We start from the raw sequence: 17,759 nt of genomic DNA, 5'->3' as shown, positions 1-17,759 counted from the left end.
TCGGGAGGCAGAGGCAGGCGGATCTCTGAGTTCAAGGCCAGCCTGATCTACAAGAGCTAGTTCCCGGACAGGCTCTAGAAACTACAGGGAAACCCTGTCTCAAAGAAAAAAAAAAGCTTCCCTTCTCTTGACTTACAGGGTCTTCAGGCAGCCTTGCCTGGCCTGACACTCGCTAGGAGGACCAGACTGGCTTCAGATTCACATCCGCCTGCCTCTTGCCTCCCCGGGCTGGGAGTGAAGTCACGCCACCACGCCCGACCCGCTCTCAGGACTAAATCCCTTCCTCGTCGCTGCGGGCCTGAAAGGCTCGCGAGTCTACACCCCCAGACCAGCGAGCCACTCGCCGCTCCCACCACAAGGCGGAACTGACGTAAGACGAGCCGGCACTCTGCGCCTGGCGCAGCCCAAACACGCCACTTCCTGCCCATTAGGCCCCACCCACTCCGTCTTCTGAGGCCGCAGACGCCGGCCGCTTAGAGGACGCCGGGAGTCACGTGACCCGAGCGCACGTTCGCGAGAGTTTGTTGGTCTCGCGAGATCTCCCTCGCCTTGTCTATTCCTCTTGCCTGAGCCCGGCTTTTCTCCCCTCCCCCCCTCGGCGCCGGCGGAGTTTTTCCTTTTCCGACCGAATCTTCTCGTCGTCGTGGCTATTTTCCTTGCTGCAGCTGCCCCTGCCGCCGCTGGGCTCGCTTCCCCGACCCCAGCCCGCCGTCCCGTCCCCAACCCCGCCCAAGGTAACGAGCCTCTGAGGGAGGGTCAGGCCTCGCCGGGGCCTCGGCCTGGAGTTGAGACGGAGCCCGGGAGCCCGGGCGCCGGCCTCGCAGCGGGGTCCCGGCTCGGGCGGTCCGTGGAGGCGGCTGCTCGGCTCCCCGAGTGGGCGACCCTGGCCGGCGGGGAGGCTTCTGCGGGCTGAGGCGGCGAACGTGGCCGTCCTGGGGAACCTGTCGGGTAGGGGAGATGCCTGCGCCCTTCCGAAGAGGTCTGCTGAGGCTGAGTTTCCATGGGAGCTGAGGCTTTGAGTTTCCTGGTCTGACATGGTGGACAGGATTATGGCGGGCTTTGGAGTGCTGTGTGGCCGGGAGGAGAGGTGGTTGCCTTGTTTGAACCCTTCGGACTGGAAGCGTCTGTCCGGATTCCAGGCTTCCGGTGGACAGGAGTGTTCCGGACACGGTCCCCCGAGGACCCGTATGTTTGCGTGCACTCTAAGGGAGGGTTTAGCTGTGTCTCACTTTGTAGGACGCTGAGCTGGGTTTGTCGAAAGGCGGATTTCTAAGATTACCTATTTGTGAACAGTGTGTGTTTTGGGGAGCTACGCACACTTACAGTTGAATGGTAAAGAAAGGGATTTGTGTAGTTCCATCTGACTTTGGAAGTCCGTGCTGATTTTTCTGATTTTTGACTTCTCCAGCTTTTAAGAAGAACGTCGAAGTCTTCATTGTTGAGCCCCACACTGCCTTCCTAGTTCCAAGAAATCACTTTTTTTTTTCTTGTAGCATACTGTTTGGGAGGTCTTTTTGTATAGAATTTATCTGACGTGTTTGTGACTTACTGCTTTGAAGTTTGTGGACTAGCTAAATCTGAAGAAAGTAAAAATGAATAAAACTTCGAGTTGGGAACAAAAGTGATTAACTTAGGCGGGTTAGAGGAACATTTTTGTAGCTTGATATTTGACTTAGTTTGTATGGTCTTTGCTTTTCATTTTTCTCAGATGTCCGAGGATCTAGCAAAACAGTTGGCTAGCTACAAAGCCCAACTCCAGCAAGTAGAAGCTGCTCTGTCTGGAAACGGAGAAAATGAAGATCTGTTGAAATTGAAGAAGGACTTGCAAGTAAGTAGAGGTGGACTGTTGTAGCTGATGCTGTTTGAGAAAGTATTTGTCTTTTTCAAGAGGGCACTCAAAGCACCTATGAAGATGCTCCCTAGCCGGGCAGTGGTGGCGCACGCCTTTAATCCCAGCACTCGGGAGGCAGAGGCAGGTGGATCTCTGTGAGTTCGAGGCCATCCTGGTCTACAAGAGCTAGGTCCAGGACAGGCTCTAAAAAGCTGCAGAGAAACCCTGTCTCGAAAAACCAAAAAAAAAAAAAAAAAAAAAGAAGATGCTCCCTATTTGTATGATATATGTGCACCTGCATACAGACACCGGGGCTTCTAAATTTGCTTCTTCCATTTGGTGTACATCAAAATGAATGAAACACTCATGGGTTTGTAAATCTTGTGTGTGCTTTTAGGATTTCATGATAAGAAACCTTGCAGCGGTTTCATTTTTTTTAACGACTTGGTGAGGAAACGTAGTTGAAAAGGTAATGCTATTAGAGGGGGAAATTATCACCAGATTAAGGTCCTTTTTGATGACACAGGATTATTTGAAAATGAAATGTGGCCTTATTTTTCAACGCTCATGGAGTATATGTTTTATAAAAACACATGTGTTTACACAAAATGTGTACAGAGATAACTGTCTGTGGGTGGGTGTTATGTAAGTGTTTGAACTGAAGACTCGACTTTGTAGTTGCTGAGCCTTGTCTAAGTTGGACTGGTGTGAAAAGGAGATATAACTTTTCATGGGAGATAGGAAGTATGAAACTTGGAAGGACATGTCCCGAAGGGCTTTGGGACAAACTCAAACTCTGTTGCTTCTCAGAACACCAGGTTAAGAAAAATACGTATTTTGTAAATATTGTATATTAAAATTCTGATCTAAAAAACACCCGTAATTTCTGAGCCTGATCCTTTAGAGATTTTCAGGATGTTTTGATCTCTGCTGCTTCTATGTCCCATCTAAACAGTCCTTTATCTTCTTGATGGCCATTGATACCATTGGGTTTTGCCAGCTGTCTACACCTTTAGGAAGTGTACTCAGGGAGCAGAAGAAGGCAGAGCTCTGAGTTCCAGGCCATCCAGGGCTACATAGTGAGACCCTACCTCAAAACAAACTCCACAAAATTTCAAGTACAACTTGAGAGGGCTTAATAGATTTGAGATTCTGAAAGATCTCATTTGTAATTTAAAATGACTTGGACATTTTCAAACTCTGATTCTAGACTTAAAATAATGTAAATGTTATTTTTTAAAACAAACTACGTTGGATAATTTTACTTTAATAAGACTCTCCTTTAGTTATAGAAGCCAGGCTGATGAGGTGCAGGTGCCCTTCAGTAAGAAGAGGTGTTTAGAAGACACTTGCTCCCACTCCCAGGGCTTCTGTAAACATAACCCAGTGCTTCCTGCTTGCTCCTTTAATTTGCTCACCTGTACCGAGTATGAGTTGACCGTGAAGGGACAGGGGCACACTGACCTGCCCCGTCCGCCTCTGTGACGTCAAAACAGTCCTTTCTCTTAGAACACATGTGTGCTGCTGGGCACTGGGTGCTCTATGAAGAGCTGGTAGACGGAGAGTTGGGAGTTGAGTTTCTAGCAGCATTACTACCAGGTCTTTTTTAGTGTTTCTAGAGTAAATTAGAGTATGGGGTCAGCTATTTTGATATGAAAATCTATAGTGGAAAGTATGTAGGGAGAAACCATTAGGGTAGATAGAGTATTTACCTGAAAGGCTTTTCTAGGGCTCAGTTAATAATAATAATGATCTGGAGGCAGAGGCTGTAACTGCTTACAATAAAAAATACCCTATGGTTCAATTCCCAGCACTGGAGGGAGAAAAAAGTCAATAAAATACAAAAAACAAATCAAGTAGATTTCTGTGTGTTTGAGCCAACTTGGTCTACCTAGAGGGTTCCATGCCAGCTATGGTGACATTGTGAGACTGTCTCAATTAAAAAAAAAAAAAAAAGAAAAGGCAAAGCAATAATGACTTTGAAGTCATATCTGCGAAAGTGTCTTCTTTTCTATAGCCAGTTAGAACAGCACTGTCTGGTATGGTGACTGACTGTTCTTTGCTGTTCAATGCCACTTACAGCCACTAACCACATGTAGCCACTAAGTAATTGAAATATGGCCAGGGTAACTGAGGAGATAATTTTTTTGTTTTAAATAACTACAGTTTATTAAATATTGGATGTTGCAGATTTAGAAGCTTAAGTACTAATAATACCATAAATATTGACAGGATAGAATTCTTTATTTGGCCAGTCTTCATAAGTTTTGGGTTTTTTCCCCTCTTATTTCATTATGAGAAGTTTGATTTTGGTTACTAGGTATGGTTTGAACTGAAAACTGTTGGAAGATGGAAATTATCACTTAATAGTAGGTAAAAATTATGAAAAATATTTGAATATATGCTTCCAACCTGGTTGTTTGCATTGAAACTAGAAACTAGCTTCTGTTTGGTAGAGGTCTCCCTCCACCCACTTGCTGCTTTTAGGGACATCCGTCTTGTTATTTAAATCTTGTTTGGTTGGGTTTTTTTTTTTTTATTTTTATTTTAAGCCTGTGGCTTCTATGTTTTCTTTTGGGGTGGGGCTATCATAGTGGCTTCTAATTCCTTATGTTTATTTTTTCAGTAAGGTTTCCATGTTTCTGTATTTCGTATAGAATAAAAATTATTTTTATTTAGAAGAGAAATAGGTATAGTAAAATCAGATTGGCTAGCTCTTTCATTCCCCAGGCAGTCTATAGTAATCACAAAACTAGTCAATTTATTAGGCTGTGTTGCTGAGTAAACTGTTGTAAAGGAGGCAGGGGTCAAGTCACTTGTCTCATATATTACAGTGGCTCTCTGCATCCCCGAAACGCCTTCCTTCAGGAAGCAGAGTGCTTGAGTGCACCCCCTTTGACCTGCTGATATGTAGATCACAACACCTGATGCTTCCTGGAATTGCCGATTACTGTAACTGCTGCCCATCTGTCAATGAAGGAGCAGTTTCAGAACTCAGACTTGGGGGAGGAAAAGTAATTAATGGTATGTACCTTCAAGGACCCTCATACATAAACCAGCTTCTCTAACACTTTGGTCCATACACATGTGAAGACAGATTGAGGTTTGTTATGAATTACTGGAAGGGACGTGTAAGATGACGAGAGTTACAGGACTTTAGAAGTAAATGCCCTGGATTTTCTTGTTTGTAAGAAGGGCCATTGTGGCACAGGGTTTTGAAGATTATGCATAGCTTTTCAGGATTCTTTTCTTTGAATATATTTTCTTTTGAAAGTGGTGGGGAAATAAATGTTCTGTCAAACCTGAGACTTCTTACCAGAGGTAGAATGCATGTTTGTGCTTTAATTACATGGAAGGAGATGTGAATATTTAATGATAAAGACTGTGGGCTCTTGAGTCAGGGCTGTTGGTTTGTATTCCTAGCTCTAAAGTTGGTTAACTGAGAACAAAATTGGGTAATTTACTCTTCTTTTTGTATAACTATATTACTGGAAACTCTCCGACTTTATTTACATAGAATTGTTTAATTAAAAAAATATTTGAAGGCACTTACTTGATTTGCACAGGACCCTAGGTTCAGTCTCGAGTGCTGCAGGACTAATGACTATAAAGCTAGCGTCACCTCCTGTGCCTTAGAAAATAATTCTCTACTTGGCAAACCTTGGGGTGGGTTCTATTGGGTTTCAGCTCAAATCCAAGTCTTAGTAGCTTTTTTTAAATTCACAAAACTTACCTTCATCCAGATACTTAATATTCTTTTTTCGCCTGTCTCTCTGTCTGTCTGTCTATCTATCTATCTATCTATATTTTTGGTTCAAGTATTAGTTTTTTAGAAGTAGCCAGGAAGATTTACAATCTTTAGGAGAGGTAATAATTTAACTTTTCTTGGCTATTGAACCAAAACAATTATTACGAAACCTCATTGGATGCCTGAAGAAACTAAGAGTTTGATTTTGCAATATTTGTCTTCAAACATAGAAAATGATGTTTTAAGTGTAACAGTGTGGGAAACCAGTAGGCAAATTCTTTGAAAATCAGGTAAAATGTATGTCTGTATTAGAGTAAGGACGTAGCAGATAAGTAGTTAAGTACCTGTTCATATTTTTGGCAAGTTTTTAACCACCCCTAACACACTTGAGTTGAACTAATACATAGAAGCCTGGATTAGAAAGTATTTGCCACCCAGAGAGGCGCTGCCTGCCTTTGTAGGTTAGTTATGTGTTTTTTCTTAAAGTGAAGTTGTGCTACTGTGTTTAAGTAGGTGTACGCTGTTTGCTCTAACTTGGTAATTAGTACTTAAATGGGGTGAAAAATTACTGGTTTCTTTTATTTATGCTTTACAGTATTTTAATAGAAATTGGTATAAGTAGAAACATTGTATGCTTAATGAGACTTTTTCCAGTGTTTTGGGAATTTCATAAAGGAGATATGTTGGTTACACGGTTGATATTTCTGCCAAGTAATGCTCTATAAAACTGTAGTTGCACGAAAGACACATGCTGGTTGTAAAAGTAACCTTGAATCAGATTCAGTCTTTGATTCTCACTGAAGAGAAATGGTCAGTCACAAAAGACATTTAGAAGTCAAGTGGCTGAAACTTGTCTAGTTTTATTTTTATAGTTTTTATATTTAAGTTGAAGATGCCTATGTAGGCTTAAACCACAGTTTCACTATTTATTAGTGTATAGTGCTGTTCCTCAGTCTCTATGGATGTGAAAACAGTATTCTCATAAGCACTGAGCTGTATGTGTAGTGTACATAACTGCTTTGTGATATGAGAAATAATGCTATAAAACAAAGTAGTTGACAGTATTAAATTACAAGTGTTACGGCTTTTGCTTTCTTCTTTAGGAAGTTATAGAATTGACCAAAGACCTTCTGTCAACTCAGCCTTCGGAAACTCTTGCAAGTTCAGACAGTTTTGCTTCTACTCAGCCTACTCATTCATGGAAAGTAGGGGACAAATGTATGGCGATCTGGAGTGAAGATGGACAGTAAGTGTAGAAAAACAACCCTCTAACTGTAACATGAATTAATAAGATACAATGGTAAGATGTTTTTATTCAGCTTGGACTACCCTATTTTAATCATCTGTGTCGGTAATGTGATTTATGAAACTGGTGTTATTCTTGGGTGGTTGCTATTAACAGCTTAATTTTACGTTTAGTTTAAAATTTGGGGAGAAGAGTGATTTGTATTCTGAAGGAAAGAAAGATGAATGGCTGTTTTCTAAAATGTTCTGACTTGTTTTCTCAAATTAAAAAGGAAAACAACAACAAAAAAAGTGAATGCTGGTAATTTCATTGCGCTCAAGTGCATACATTGAAATTAATCTTTTAAGAACTAGCTTTTCTCAGTGAGATTAAGTATAGCAAGTAGATGTGTAAGGGATTTTTTCTGGCAAATTTTTTAATTAGGGCTTTTGATGTCAGATGCCTTGCTTTAAATCTCTCATTTTGCTAAGAGGGCCATTTGATTGCAGAAGTTTATTTTAGAGACATGATAATTGAGTCACTACATTATAAGTCTTGTAGGCTGAGTACTAGATCTTTACTCACCTGCTTACAGCCATGATATCTTTGCAGGTGTTACGAAGCGGAGATCGAGGAGATAGATGAAGAAAATGGCACCGCTGCAATCACCTTTGCTGGTTATGGCAATGCCGAAGTGACTCCGTTGTTGAACCTCAAACCCGTAGAAGAAGGAAGGAAGGCAAAAGAGGACAGTGGCAACAAACCCATGTCAAAGTAAGTGACTTCTGTTTCCCCAAGACAGGCTGGCTCGCTGTATGTCACAGGCTAGCTTGTGCTCCCCGGTCTTACCTCAGTCTTTTGAGTACTTGGGTACTTAAGTAAGTGCTTAGGTTGCATTTGGCTAAAGTAACTGACTTTAGCATTTTAGGGTTTCCCATTTAGGTGCTTGAAGTAATTTGCAAAGATAACCTATTCAGGCTACATTGGAGTGAGGTTATAACACTGTTTTACATTGTTTTACAGTTAGGCAACATCGGATCAGTATGTGTGCCAAGGTAAAGTGGAGGCTATACTGATGTATTCAATAAAGAGGACACTACACTAAGAATACTGTATTTCTGTAAGTCAGATCCTAAGGCTAAACCACAGTGGAGACTGCCTTGAGCCTTGTACCTGCTGAAGCTATATTCAGAAAAAACACATAAGGGAGTGTCCTAGGGATGGGGGTGTAGCTTAGGTGTGGAGCCTTTGCCTAACAAGTATAATTGTACCCAGTACCACAAAAGTTGGTGGGGGAAGCATAAACAGTTAAGTATAGAAATTGTGAAGGGACATAGCAGTAGTTTTAAGGGGACCCCCCAAAAAAGATACCATGGTAACCAGGACAGATTCCTTATGAAAATAGCATCTAAACTAATAACTGAAACAAGGATTAGCAAAGTACACAATGAAAGCGCTATGACATTGGATGGAGATACATATATATATATATATGTTGTTTTGCCTGACCCATCACTATAGTTGATGGTGAAAAAACTAACGTCTGCCACGTGTGAAATAGCGTGTAACAGCCTTAGCCTTTTCGATAAAATCTCTGAAATGCCTGGGAGGCACGTCTTATTCACAGAAAAAATGTGGCAGGTACAGAAGTAACAAAACCTTGTGATTAAAAACCTGGGGCCAGAAAATAGAAGTTATTAGATAACAGCAGTCAAGGTCAGCCCTTGACAGCCACTTCTGAGTCCCTGTGTTTATTTGTGCATAAATGCAACCTTACTGCCAGCACTGCCTTGTCTTGTCTCTCTCCTTCCTTCCTTCCTTCCTTCTTTCCTTCCTTCCTTCCTTTTTTTTTCTTTGTGTGTGTAACCGATAAATATGTTTATGAATTTTCAAGAATTTCCAAAATTTAAGTTGCTACATAAATGTTCTTGAGTTTTGAAAAATACCATTTGTTAAAATAACATTTAAACACCTTGAATAAGGAAATCAGATTGTAAAATCTTATTTAACCTAATTTGTTTTATTCTTGCCTTCTTTATAAGGAAAGCCACTTAGCCTCATGTAGATGGTTATTTGGTGCAAGGGAATCAGGATCTCTTCTCTTAAAAACCTTACTTTCCTATTGTCAGTTCATGTAGGCAAGCAGAGTATATTGGTAGCTTAGGCCCTGGTTCTACTTAGAATCCTAGCTGTGGACACCCAGGGTTTTGCTGTTGGTCATCACAGAGAATGCTGGTTGTGCCACTCTTCCAATCTCTTGCTGTCTTTCTTCAGTGTTGATGAAATAGTTTATCTGCATTAAATTACTTCATACACTTTCCCAAGTGTCGCATATATTTCACCAACTGTACTTTTAGAAATTGGTAAAGAGTTAGCTAGCCATTAAAGTTGATTTTGTTTCTTTTAGATGGGTTTCATGTGGCCTAATCTGGCCTGGAACTCTATGCTTAGCAGAGGCACACTTAAATTCCTGATCCAACTGCCTCCAACTCCCAAGTAGTAGGGATTATAGGCATGAACAGGCATCAGATATTCATATTCCTAAAGCACAGCTGGCAAAAACTGTATAAAAAAATAAAAACTCTTTGTTGAAAGATTTGTTTTACAGCTGGGTGATGGCTTACACCTTTAATCCCAGCACTCGGGAGGCAGAGGCAGGTGGATCTCTGTGAGTTCGGGGATAGCCTGGTCTACAAAGTTAGTTCCAGAATAGCCAGGGCTGTTATACAGAGAAACCCCGTCTTGACAAACCAAAAGAAAGATTTGATTTACATTGTAATAGACCTAAATGGGGTTTTGTTCTTTGTCACTTCTGGCAAGTGTTGTGTCTGCTTTCTTTTATAAAAGAAAATGTCTAAAGCCGGGCGGTGGTGGCGCACGCCTTTAATCCCAGCACTCGGGAGGCAGAGCCAGGCGGATCTCTGTGAGTTCGAGGCCAGCCTGGTCTACAAGAGCTAGTTCCAGGACAGTCACCAAAGCTACAGAGAAACCTTGTCTCAAAAAACCAGAAAAAACAAAACAAAAAAAAAAAACCCCGAAAATGTCTAGTAGTACTCAGTGAGTGGCGATGTTTGATTTCTATTTATTTATTGTGTGGATTTCATGTGTGCATTGCAACATGAGTGGAGGTCAGGAACAACTTGAAGGAGTTGATTTTCCTTCTGCCTTGTGGTTCTCAGGATCAATCTCAGGTTAACTCATGAGGCTCGGCTTGGTGGCAGATGCCTTTACACACTGAGCCATCTCTCTTTAGCCCTGTTTTTCTTTCTGTAAGACAGACAGACAGTTCTGGTGTATCCCAGACTGACCTCCAGCTTGCCAAGGAGGACTTTGAACTTCTGGTCCTCCTGTGACCACCTCGCATTACAGTCATGCTACCATACCCAGATTTTAGCATTCGTTTTAAATGAAAAGTTGTACTTTCGTTAATAAATTAGTATGTAAGTTTTACTTTTGCACTGTTACAAAGAAGTCATATTTTAAGTTTTAATTATTGACATTTATGTCTGGGTTTTCCATACAGAAAAGAAATGATTGCCCAGCAACGTGAATATAAAAAGAAAAAAGCTTTGAAAAAAGCACAGAGAATAAAAGAACTTGAGCAGGAAAGAGAGGACCAGAAGGTGAAATGGCAGCAGTTCAACAACAGGGCTTATTCTAAAAACAAAAAAGGCCAGGTTGGTATGTCTTTCATCATGTTGTAGATCTGAAAGTATAGCTTTCATTACAATAACATCAAAATGAAGAAAGGAGGTATAGGCTTTCCAAAGGACACAGTTTAAATTAGTTCTTGACTTAAAATTCTTTTAAGTAGTCATTAGCCACGAGTTTATATCAGAAATTTTTAAGACTGTTTGGTGCCTTCAAACTTCGCAGAAAATATGCAGAGCTCTGCTTTTTTTAAAAACAAACTTTCATTTTGAGCATCTGTTTAAAAAAGCTTTTAAGTTCTCTGGGTATGCTTTGTTAGTAAAATAACGTACAATTCAGCTACTCAAAATAAGGATGACCTGACATTCACCCATAGCTTGGCTTTTCATTGTTGTCAGTGCTGCCTCAGGACAGAGGGCACCACAGTGGGTCTTGCCATCAAATTCATACCAGAATAGACAGCTCATACTTTAAGTAGGAATTTGAGAATGAAAACCTACAATCTTGAGACAGATAAGCTTTATATTAGTATGTAGTGATATTTTCTACAAAAGCCATACATTTTGTAAATATTGCAACTTGAATGTATTTTAGCATTAAAGGTTGAGATTTGGTTTCACATACTGATCAGAACCGGTTTTCTTTTGTTCCCAGGTAAAGAGGAGTATTTTTGCTTCGCCAGAAAGTGTAACGGGCAAAGTTGGAGTAGGAACTTGCGGAATTGCTGACAAGCCCATGACACAGTATCAAGATACATCAAAATATAACGTCAGGCATTTGATGCCTCAATAATGAGAAAAACTGTTGGATTTCATCTCTGCAGGGCTTTACATTTACCTTTTTATTCTTATATTTTTCTAAAGGTAAATTATTTGCTAGATGAGTAAGAAGATACATTGTTGTCATTGTTTGGCTTTGGTAGAATGAAACTTGAAGACATTTGATAACTGCTCTCATTTAACTCTTCATTATTACTTACCACAGTTCCCTCAGAGTTTGTTGAACAAGGCAACTTTTCTAGGTAGATGCTGCTTAAATCAGCACTTAGATGACTTCAGGCCCCTACTTAACTGATGTTGAGTAGACATTTTGTAAGTCCTAATTTGGAGTTTTCAGGTGCTTTGCACTTGATGTATCCCAGCAGTTCATTGGAACACGATGGCAAAATGCCAACCTACTAAAGATATCTTCAGTTTGATGATAACCTGGCCGTTGTCCAGACAAGCCCGAGCATGGGTTAATTTATAAATGACAGGGTTTAGTTTAAGGTTTTTCCTTGAATTCTTTCCTGGGTCTGTTAGGTCACTTCCACAATTGACTCACATTGTATTTTTTGGTCATTAGTTTGAATTTTATATTAAAAAACAAACCATGTGTAGGATGTGCTCCCTTCTCTCGTGTTTATTTGGTGTTTTGTATTGTTTTTTTCTTTGTTGATTTTTCACTTGTGGTAGTGCTTCCATTTTTGGGGATGTGTAATGTTTATATGGGAAAACAAAAAGCTGATGTATAGCCCTGTATACAATGTAGATACTATTTTTGTAAAAAACCAAGGCTAAATTAATGAACAAGAGTACTGAATGTTTCATGATTAGATTTTCCTGTATTTCTTGTGCATTAATCTGACCATAATTTCCCTGTATATTATGTTCATGTAGCTGAGTTTGTAATTTTTATTAACTAGATCAAGTTGCCAGCATTTGTTGGTATAAGTGAGCACCACAGTTATCCCAAGTTGAGTTTAAGCCAAAAACACAGATAGAAAAAGGGCCTTCCTGTTATTGGAAGAAGACAATTTTTAGGGTGTGTGTTAATTTCAGTTTTGTATGTTTAACTTTAATAAATAAAGTGTTTTTAAATCTCCAGTGTGTTAACAAAGGGGTGGAATCCATAGCAGCCAGCCTTGGTGTAGTGAGCCTTAAGACTTGTACACAGAACTACTACGGAAGAGAACACTGCGTATGAGAAGTGTTTCATAAATCCCTAAGAATTCCTTTATTGGGTATAAAAAATTGAATCTTAAAGGATTAATGGGTGTGTATGAAACTATTTGTAAATTAAATTTCATGAATTTTGACTTGGTAAACTAATTTTTCTGACGGTGAGGTAGAATACTTTTTATGATTTTCTTCATAAATAACATATGACAGAAAGACATGGGTTAAAACAGAAAAAAGGGATACTTGGGCTAAGGATGGTGGTAGTATTTGCCTAGCATGTTTAAGACCTTCAGTTAGTTCCCCACCACCAGGGCTTGCGGGGTAGCGGGAGAACTCCTAAATGAAAGTTTTAAATGATGTAACAGTTGCAAGGAAATCCTTTGAAAACACGGTAAAATGGTTTGATATTGCCTTGGTATGCTAGAGCAGTACTTAAAACAATAACTGGACCATTCTGCCTTAGTCTTTAAGGGCTTTGTCTCAGAAAAGGAATAGAAGTAATCTTAACATTTGTTCTGAAAATAGGTGTACAATATAAAACCAGCAGCTCGTGTCAGAGATGAAATGTGGCCCTTTGGGCTATCGTAGTTTTCCATTGATGATGTTAGTTTTTTTGAACTAAACTAAAAGTTACGACCCGGAAAGATGACCTGGCTGTTAGATGCTAAAGTTGAAAAGATGAGGACCACTTTCCAAATAAAGTGGTTATGCTCTCTATATTCTAAAATTAAGTAGGAACCCTAGGTGTAGCATGTTTCGTTACAAACTTTTTTTTTTGTTTTGTTTTTGCTTTTTGGAGACAGGATTTCCCTGTAGCTTTGGAACCTGGAGCCTGTCCTGGAACTCGCCTGTAGACTAGGCTGGCCTTGAACTCACAGAGATCCACCTGCCTTTGCCTCCCAAGTGGGATAAAGGCGTGTACCACCACCACCCAGCAACTTTTGAGTTGAAAGCTGAAACTGATGAACTGAAATTCAAATACTGATTTGTAGCTCTTTAAGTAGGTTGCAAGTCTTCTCAAAGCTTGATTGACTTGAAGTTGACCTATAATTGTCCAAAAATTAGTAGCCAGAAACTTAACAATACCACAATTAGTAAATGCCGTTGTAATTAACATGTATGTAGCAAGACCTATGGAGCATATTAGAAGAGCAGAGACTCTGGGATCGGGATCGGATTGCTGTTGGAACCCTGACTCTCCACTCTAGCTCTCTGTAACTTACTTTCTTCAAGAATCGAGCATTCAAGAATGTGTTGAGAGGGAGGGACAGTACCTGACATACATGTGACACTGTAAGGATGCCTGCCATTTACTGTGGAATGACAGTGACTTCCTTACTCAGAGCTGTAGTGCAAGCATACATAATACTGCTAGTGAAATGTCATCAAGTAAATCCTGACTTAATTTCTACACTAGAACATACTTAATGGGAATGTGATGAAGTTTCTAATAAGAACTCAAGCAGTCTTGCCTGGGTATTATTCCAGACTTGCCCAGGCCAAAGTCAGTCTGCTCCAAACACTAGGTGCTTCTGCTGTGCACCCTTAGCTGAGAACCAGGCTGCAGGTTAAATAGAGAACAGCTCTGGTTTCTGAAGAAGTATATTTAGTGGCATCTTTATTAGTCTAAGTATGAAGACTAGGTACCAAACCAAAAGGTGTCAAGTTATTCTAACTCAAATTTTAAAAGTACTTGTTTTGTTGGTGTGTGTCCATCCAGTATAGTTTTAATGTTGTGTGCTGGGTTTATTCCCTTGAAAATACCAACGGCTACCTCTCTTAAAGTAACAGGACAGATGACGTTCTTAGACTTGGGTTAGGAGTTTCTAATTTACAACTAGACATTTCAGAGGTGATTAATATGTTGTACATCAGCCAAAAATGTACTCAGAGTTTGATTTGGCTTTTTGCCTAGCTTGGATTATAACCGAAATATTAAAATGGAAGTATGTTTAAACCAATAAAGTTTTGTATTTGTTTAAAATAATTACAGGGGTTCAACAGGTATCTGCTGAATCGTATTATTTGTCTATGGAGCAGTCAGTGTAAGCAGTAATTTATAAATCCAAGAATATATGTAAACATTTTATCTAGGATTTTTGAGTTGTAAATTGAATTTTTGCTGCAGTGAGAAGGAAGCACACCAGGCAATTCAAGAGCTTTAACAAGAAACAGTAACCTTGTTCCCTTTTCTGTTATTAGAAGTACACACGTGTGTGTGTGTGTGTGTGTGTAGGTGGAGATATAAGTGATTCTGAAACCAATACAACAGATGGGACGCTGTAAACACTTGTCCAGTCTAGCCAATGTATTCTGTAAAGACACTTTCCAGGTCCTCAGCTTACTTGAAGGTGGTTCTTTGTGGCTCAGTGCGGTTCTGAATAGGCCTAGTGGCTGACAACTGAAAATTGAGTCAACAACACCAAATCTTAGACCTTAGTCGTTTAGTTCCCACAGTAAACACTGGTAGCTTCTGTGACCTTAGCAGTTTATCTTAGGAACACACTGGGATATTTGTGTTACAGATTTAAGAACATAGCTAAATGAGCTATGTTAAACTCATTGCAAAGGTTGGCTTTTCTTTCTTTTCTTTTCTTTTTTTTTTTTTTTTTTGAGACAGGGTTTCTCTGTAGCTTTGGAGCCTGTCCTGGAACTAGCTCTTGTAGACCAGGCTGGTCTCGAACTCACAGAGATCCGCCTGCCTCTGCCTCCCGAGTGCTGGGATTAAAGGCGTGCGCCACCACCGCCCGGCTTAAAGGTTGGCTTTTCAAGAGCTACTTTTTTTCTCAGCTTGAGGCCCATATCCTCATTTTGCTAGTTCCATGGTGAAACCTCGTCCCTACCTCCTTCGACCCGTGTTTACTTAATACACGTTTTGTTTTTTGAGGCAAGGTTTCTCTGTAGTATGTGTTCTTTAGTTTTGTAAGAACACACTATGTAGACCAGGCTGGCCTCAGGATCTAAAATGCAGCGGAATTTGACACCCCATCCCACCCCCCCCAAAAAGAGGATTCAGGCTTGGAGGAAACACGTGACTCCTATATCCTAGAAATTAGAATTAAATCCCAAGATCAGCTGCTAGACTACTAGGTGGTAGCTGTCCAGTTTTTCATCACTCATAGTAGTAGCAGAAGGAACGAATACCCCTTTGGTTTTGCCTGCAGTTTCCTCCAAAAGCAGGTTTGTTTGGCCTGACTTCCAAAGTGTGAGATACTTGTCTATTCACAAACTCTCAGTTATTTTTTAATGTATGTCTTACATACATTAATGTATGTATTAATGTCTTACATACATTAATGTATGGCTTACGCTACATTTTTAAAACAAAAACAGTGCTGCTTTTCTGTTTCTGTTGTGAACACCAAAAGTTCAGTTACTGCCTTGGCAGTGAAATTTCTAAGCATATTCCACGATAAAGAAACAGAACTCTATAACTTAAGTCTCTTGGCCGATTCCTTTGTCAAGATGGCACCATGTAGCCCAGGCTGGTCTCAAACTCACTTTATCACAGAAAATGACTAAGCTTTTGATTCTCCTGCCATCATCTCTCAAGTGCTTGGATTACGGGTCTGCCTCGTTCCACCCGGTTTATGGGATGCTGGGCATCAAGCCCAGCGGTTTGTACATACTAGGCAAGCATTTTATTCAGTCCAGTCGGCAATGTTTATAAAAGTATAGTGTTTTACTTGTGCTATTAGTGATAAATTATGGCTGAAAAAGGGTAAAACAACCAAGTAAAATTGTCTGGTAGTAAATATCCTTGGAACAGTTTAGTTACAGTGTATTGGGTGGAAGGGCATTTACATAAAGCCCTTGGTTCAACTGGGCAAAGCCAGAAAAGCAATTTACTGTTAGATTGGGTGCACAGACAATTTTCCTTTATAGCTGAGCATATCACTAAATATTAACTGGGCACATTCAGTGATGCAGTGGACGTCATCGATGTAGAGCAGACTCAGCCTCTGGTAGGGTTTACAAAATCATTAAAATGCAATAAATTTATTTTACATAATCTTTCTTTTAAAAAGCATTTAAGAGCCAGCACGCCTTTAATCCCAGCACTTGGGAGGCAAAGGTTGGTGGATCTGAGTTTGAGGCCAGCCTGATCTACAGAGCGAGTTATAACACAGGCTCAGAAGCTACACAGAGAAACCCTCTCCCAAAACACAAAGAAATTAGAATATAAAAATTTTAAGCCAGGTGAAGTATTGTCTATAATCACATCTATTTGGATTATGTGTGTAAACTAATATTTAAGAAACTACTCTTTTTCTGTAAAATTGGGTCAAAATAAAATTTGACATTAGGGATGAAGAAAATAGAGATTGCGTTCATTAAAAAGAAAAAAGGTGGATAGTGCTGGAAAGATGCTCAGCTGGTAAACTATGTCCCTGGAGAGCAAGGGACCTGAGCTGAAGGCCTAAACTCCAGGCATGGTGGCACATGTTTAATCCCAGGACTCTGGGAGGCAGAGGCGGGTAGAGTTCTGCGTTCTGGGCCAGCCTGGTCTACACAGTGAGTTTCAGGACAGCCTAGAGAAGGTTGGAGAACAGATGGCTCAACTGTTAGGAACACTTGTATGTTCTTCAATTCTCAGCAACCACATAGTGGTTCACAATCGTCTGGTCCCATGGAATCTGATACCCTTTTCTGAACTTTATGGGTACCAGGCATACCTGTGCAGACATACATGCGAGGAAACACACACAAAATACATACATGGGGGAGTGTTAGTAATCCCAGCAGAGACTGGACTGGGGCTTGCTACCCTGCCTTGTCTATTTGGTAAGTCCCAAGCCAGTGAGAGGCAGTCTAAAATAATAATAAAAATAAAGATACGTGGTGCTTAAAGAATGATTGATGCCCACATTGTTTGGTACAAACATAGCTGCACATACCCTCACATGTATGTACATGATTACTCGGTTTCCTTTTAGCACTACAGCTTTCTAAGGGCATGGAAATAACTTACATGTATTGGTTTAAACACTGACATTTCAAGACCTACTGTAAATTAGTCACTGTAGTAGGAAACGGCCCGGTGGAGAAATAAGCCATTTGCCCCAGAGTTTATCGCGTTTTTGGAAACGGATAGAGCGTAAGGCACTTAGATTTCTCGCTGAAGGCTGTTTTTGGTGTGTGTTGGGGATATTACTTTGGTTTTTGTCCTGGGATATTTTAGTTGGGATGGTAAAGGGAAGACAGTGGTTTCAAGTGAAAGAAATAAAGCTTTATATTAGAGTATTTTAGACTAAATCATGTGTCAGGATATTTGAACCAGTCAAACTAATGGCCCTGCCTCAATTCTTATCTTTTAAAAAGATCTTTGTAAGTCTCAACTAAGTGGTGGTTGAGCAGCTGTTG

The 17,759-nt window shown here is 40.2% G+C and overlaps 1 protein-coding gene across 4 annotated transcripts; it reads left to right on the top strand.

Moving 5' to 3' along the window:
- The first annotated feature begins 523 nt into the window (after positions 1 to 523).
- On the top strand, positions 524 to 12,320 carry Smndc1 (survival motor neuron domain containing 1). Of its 4 annotated transcripts, none has more exons than XM_038339690.2 (6): positions 524 to 734; positions 1,709 to 1,828; positions 6,683 to 6,825; positions 7,417 to 7,578; positions 10,328 to 10,481; positions 11,110 to 12,320. In XM_038339690.2, exons 2-6 carry the CDS (start codon positions 1,709 to 1,711, stop codon positions 11,245 to 11,247), a joined length of 717 nt encoding a protein of 238 aa, XP_038195618.1. In that variant the 5' UTR covers positions 524 to 734; the 3' UTR covers positions 11,248 to 12,320. The 4 variants fall into 4 exon arrangements, with proteins under 4 accessions (XP_038195618.1, XP_038195626.1, XP_038195610.1 ...); XM_038339698.2 differs by lacking the exon at positions 524 to 734 and adding an exon at positions 1,158 to 1,185; XM_038339682.2 differs by lacking the exon at positions 524 to 734 and adding an exon at positions 1,192 to 1,332.
- The last annotated feature ends 5,439 nt before the right edge of the window (positions 12,321 to 17,759 follow it).

Source organism: Arvicola amphibius, chromosome 1 (genome assembly GCF_903992535.2).
Source record: "Arvicola amphibius chromosome 1, mArvAmp1.2, whole genome shotgun sequence".
In the NCBI taxonomy this organism is placed as follows: domain Eukaryota; kingdom Metazoa; phylum Chordata; class Mammalia; order Rodentia; family Cricetidae; genus Arvicola; species Arvicola amphibius.
This window is presented reverse-complemented; position numbering and strand designations above follow the sequence as displayed.